The sequence below is a fragment of the Frankliniella occidentalis genome, unplaced genomic scaffold (assembly GCF_000697945.3).
Source record: "Frankliniella occidentalis isolate FOCC.00 unplaced genomic scaffold, Focc_3.1 Scaffold5161, whole genome shotgun sequence".
NCBI classification, from domain to species: Eukaryota; Metazoa; Arthropoda; class Insecta; order Thysanoptera; family Thripidae; genus Frankliniella; species Frankliniella occidentalis.
Window position 1 is genome coordinate 1 of NW_026272203.1, and position 2809 is coordinate 2809.

Here is a 2809-nt window from a genome sequence, read left to right on the forward strand (position 1 = left end):
AAAAAAAGTCTGAGAAACGCCATAACTGTGGGGGACACGGACCGCCACGATGAGAGGATTTGGAAGGAAACACTCTTTTTTTCCAAACCCTCGCTTATTTAATCATTTACAATAAAACTTCGATGGGAGAGGGGCTGGCGGGCTGTCATGGGAAACGCTTGCGCTCCACAGGTTCGCACGCCAAACCGAAGGTTGTAGACCTTCGTCACACGTGGAAACGACCGTGGCTCGCAACCTAATCCTTCACGCACCCGGAGGTATGGTGAAGGGGGAGGTGCGACACTTTCTTCCACTTTCCGCAGAAAATATGCTTTTGAAGTTGTTTGGATGGTGATGGTGGCGGTTGAGGCGGGCACGATCCGACGCCGTCGAGCGGTGTCAGGGAGTGTCCGAGAGTGACCGGCGTTGTTTGGCGCCCTAGTGGTCGTCGTGTTCCCCCTGGGAGGGCTGCTCGGCATGTCGGTAGCGCTCGTCGTCGTCCTGGGCCGGGGGTTGGGCCTGAGGGCGCCAGGGTGCCACATCGAACGGGGCCTAACGAACACGTCCAACAATGTCAACGCACTCTGCTCGCCTATGGCAGACATGGCAATGCCAAATTCTCGGGTACAATTGTCCTGCGTCTGGTGTATTGCAGGTACTTGTTGATGTATAGCTTACCCAGCGTTCACCGAGCGCCTCGACGAAGTATCTGACGGGCTGGTCGTCCAGGACGACGTCCTCTGGGTAGCTGGCCGGGGCGTTGGGCGTGGCGCGGGGCCGCGGGGGCGGCGGGGGCAGCGGCACGGCGCGGGCCCGCTTGCCGCCCGGCTTCCACCCCCGGGAGTAGGTGAACGTCTGGCCCAGCGCGACGTCGGCCAGCAGCAGCACCACCAGGGACGCGGCCAGCAGGCCCACAAGGGTTTTGGCCATCCTGCACAGACAGCCGAGTTTCACTGACTCTCGTCCACCAGAGAAGACACGGGAACTTGGGTTTTCCTAGTAGGAAAACTTTCAAAAAATTGAATAGTAAGAAACCTCTACAGGATGATGCCTCAGAAAACGCGATTATTTTGTTGCTGACAAGGGCAACTGCGAGTGTCGTACAATTAGAAACAGAGTGGTTACTTTAATCCGGCCCAAGAAAGTGATATTTTGACTCCGAAATGCTTTCATCAGGCTTGCTGTTCGCCGTGTCGCCGTGGACATCCGAAGCTCTAAGGGGAATAAAATAGACGCCCTCGATTCTGCCGGGTAGGGTGGTTTTCTCCCCCCTACGCAAGAGGCTGCGCGGGCTATAGCGCGGCGGAATGGAGCTTCGGCAGGCGAGACTAGTGGCGACTCGGGAACCCGATTCGATTTCGAAGGGGATGAATTGGGTCGATCGTAAACAGGTTGATGTTGGTGGGCTGGGCAGACGCCCGGGCTCGCACTCGACAGCCCCGCCGTGGCCACTCCGCCCGCTCCGCCCCGCCCACATGCAGCACGGCGAGGTGTAAGGCTCTCCCGGTCGCTCCCCGGGGGTGGCCGAGTCGGCCGAGTGGCCCGAGGCCAGTCCGGTCCGGTCGACAACAGCTCCCCCGGGGGATCGGCGCGGGTCGTTCGCAGGTTTGAGACTGGGGCTGTAAACTGACTTGACGAGGACTCGCGGGGGCCAAGGCGGGCGGGGCGCAGGGGGTGAGGGCCTCGCCGCCGTGGCCGAGATTAGAGCACCCAGGATCCCAGGGCCTCCTCTCACCTGCCCGGCGAAAGCTCACACCACCACACACACTGCGAGTGCAGGGCCCAGCTCGGGCGGGCGTGTGAGCTTCCTACATGATTAGGCTTGCACGAGTGCATTCGCGCACATTCTGTTTCGCATTGTTTTGTCCTAACAATGTGCCTGGTGTGGCGTGGGCGTGCGCTGGGAAAGGGATGCGTCAAGCCCAGTCGAGCCGACGGCTTGCTAACCTGGCCTTTCCCTCACCAGGTGGCGTGTTTTCATATGTCATTGGCCGGGGCGCAGTTGCACTACACTTATAAGTCACCTCAAATGTAGGCAACTTTAAGAGACAACATCCCCGTATGAAAGGCAACATTTAGAACAAAGTGTCCCATTCAGGGTCAGACATTCCCGCCAAAACTTTAAATCAAACAATGCCTCGCTGTGGGGGGATGGTTCCTGTAGCTCTAGGCCGTTCGCTAATCCTCCACACTGTATTAAGTCCCAGAAACACGGGGCAACTTTTCAAAACATGTACGTTTGGCGTTTGAACGTTTATGCGGAAAGGAAAAGGAGAGCGTTCTGCAATGGGGAGGTGGAGGATGGACGGAGGCCGGAGGCGGATTTGCGGCGGGCTGGCTGCTGGACCGCGAGTCGCCACGTCAGCGCGCTCTAGCGGCAGCGATCGGGACCGCGGGGTTCACCCGACGCGCGGGGTATCGGCAGCGGGCGCGGTGCTGGGTGGTCTTTCCTGAGCCGTGGACACTTACCAATCTGGTGTGTGTCCCAGCGGTCGGGTGGGACGAGACTGCCTCCTGTGCTTCCACTTTGCGTCCGCGTCCAGTGCGGTGGAGCCCTGAGGCTGGGACTGAACGGGTGCCGCCCCTAGATACGGCTCCTTATATACCCCGGCAGGGCAGGGCAGCCCGGGGCGGTGGGCAGCGGCGCCGGACAAGCCTCCAATCTGCCCCCTTGTCCGCTGGTCAGCATCAGAGCCACCCCCTCCCCCATCCTCCTCGCCTTGGCATCCTTTCCTCCTTCCCACCTTCCCCCTTCCCCCACCCTATGGTAAAGCCTGATGCCTGAAGCGGGTCTATTCAAAGCGTCAGGGCTAGTAACGAACTTTGAGAT

At 59.8% G+C, this 2809-nt stretch overlaps 1 protein-coding gene across 1 annotated transcript; it reads right to left on the reverse strand.

The window, feature by feature from the left end:
* Positions 1-75: 75 nt before the first annotated feature.
* On the reverse strand, positions 76-2569 carry LOC113210798 (uncharacterized). Its single transcript, XM_026428965.2, has 3 exons — positions 2449-2569; positions 658-910; positions 76-531 (listed from the first exon to the last, which is right to left on the reverse strand). The coding sequence occupies exons 2-3, from the start codon at positions 907-909 to the stop codon at positions 418-420; spliced, it is 366 nt and encodes a 121-aa protein (XP_026284750.1). The 5' UTR covers position 910; positions 2449-2569; the 3' UTR covers positions 76-417.
* Between the last annotated feature and the right edge of the window lie 240 nt (positions 2570-2809).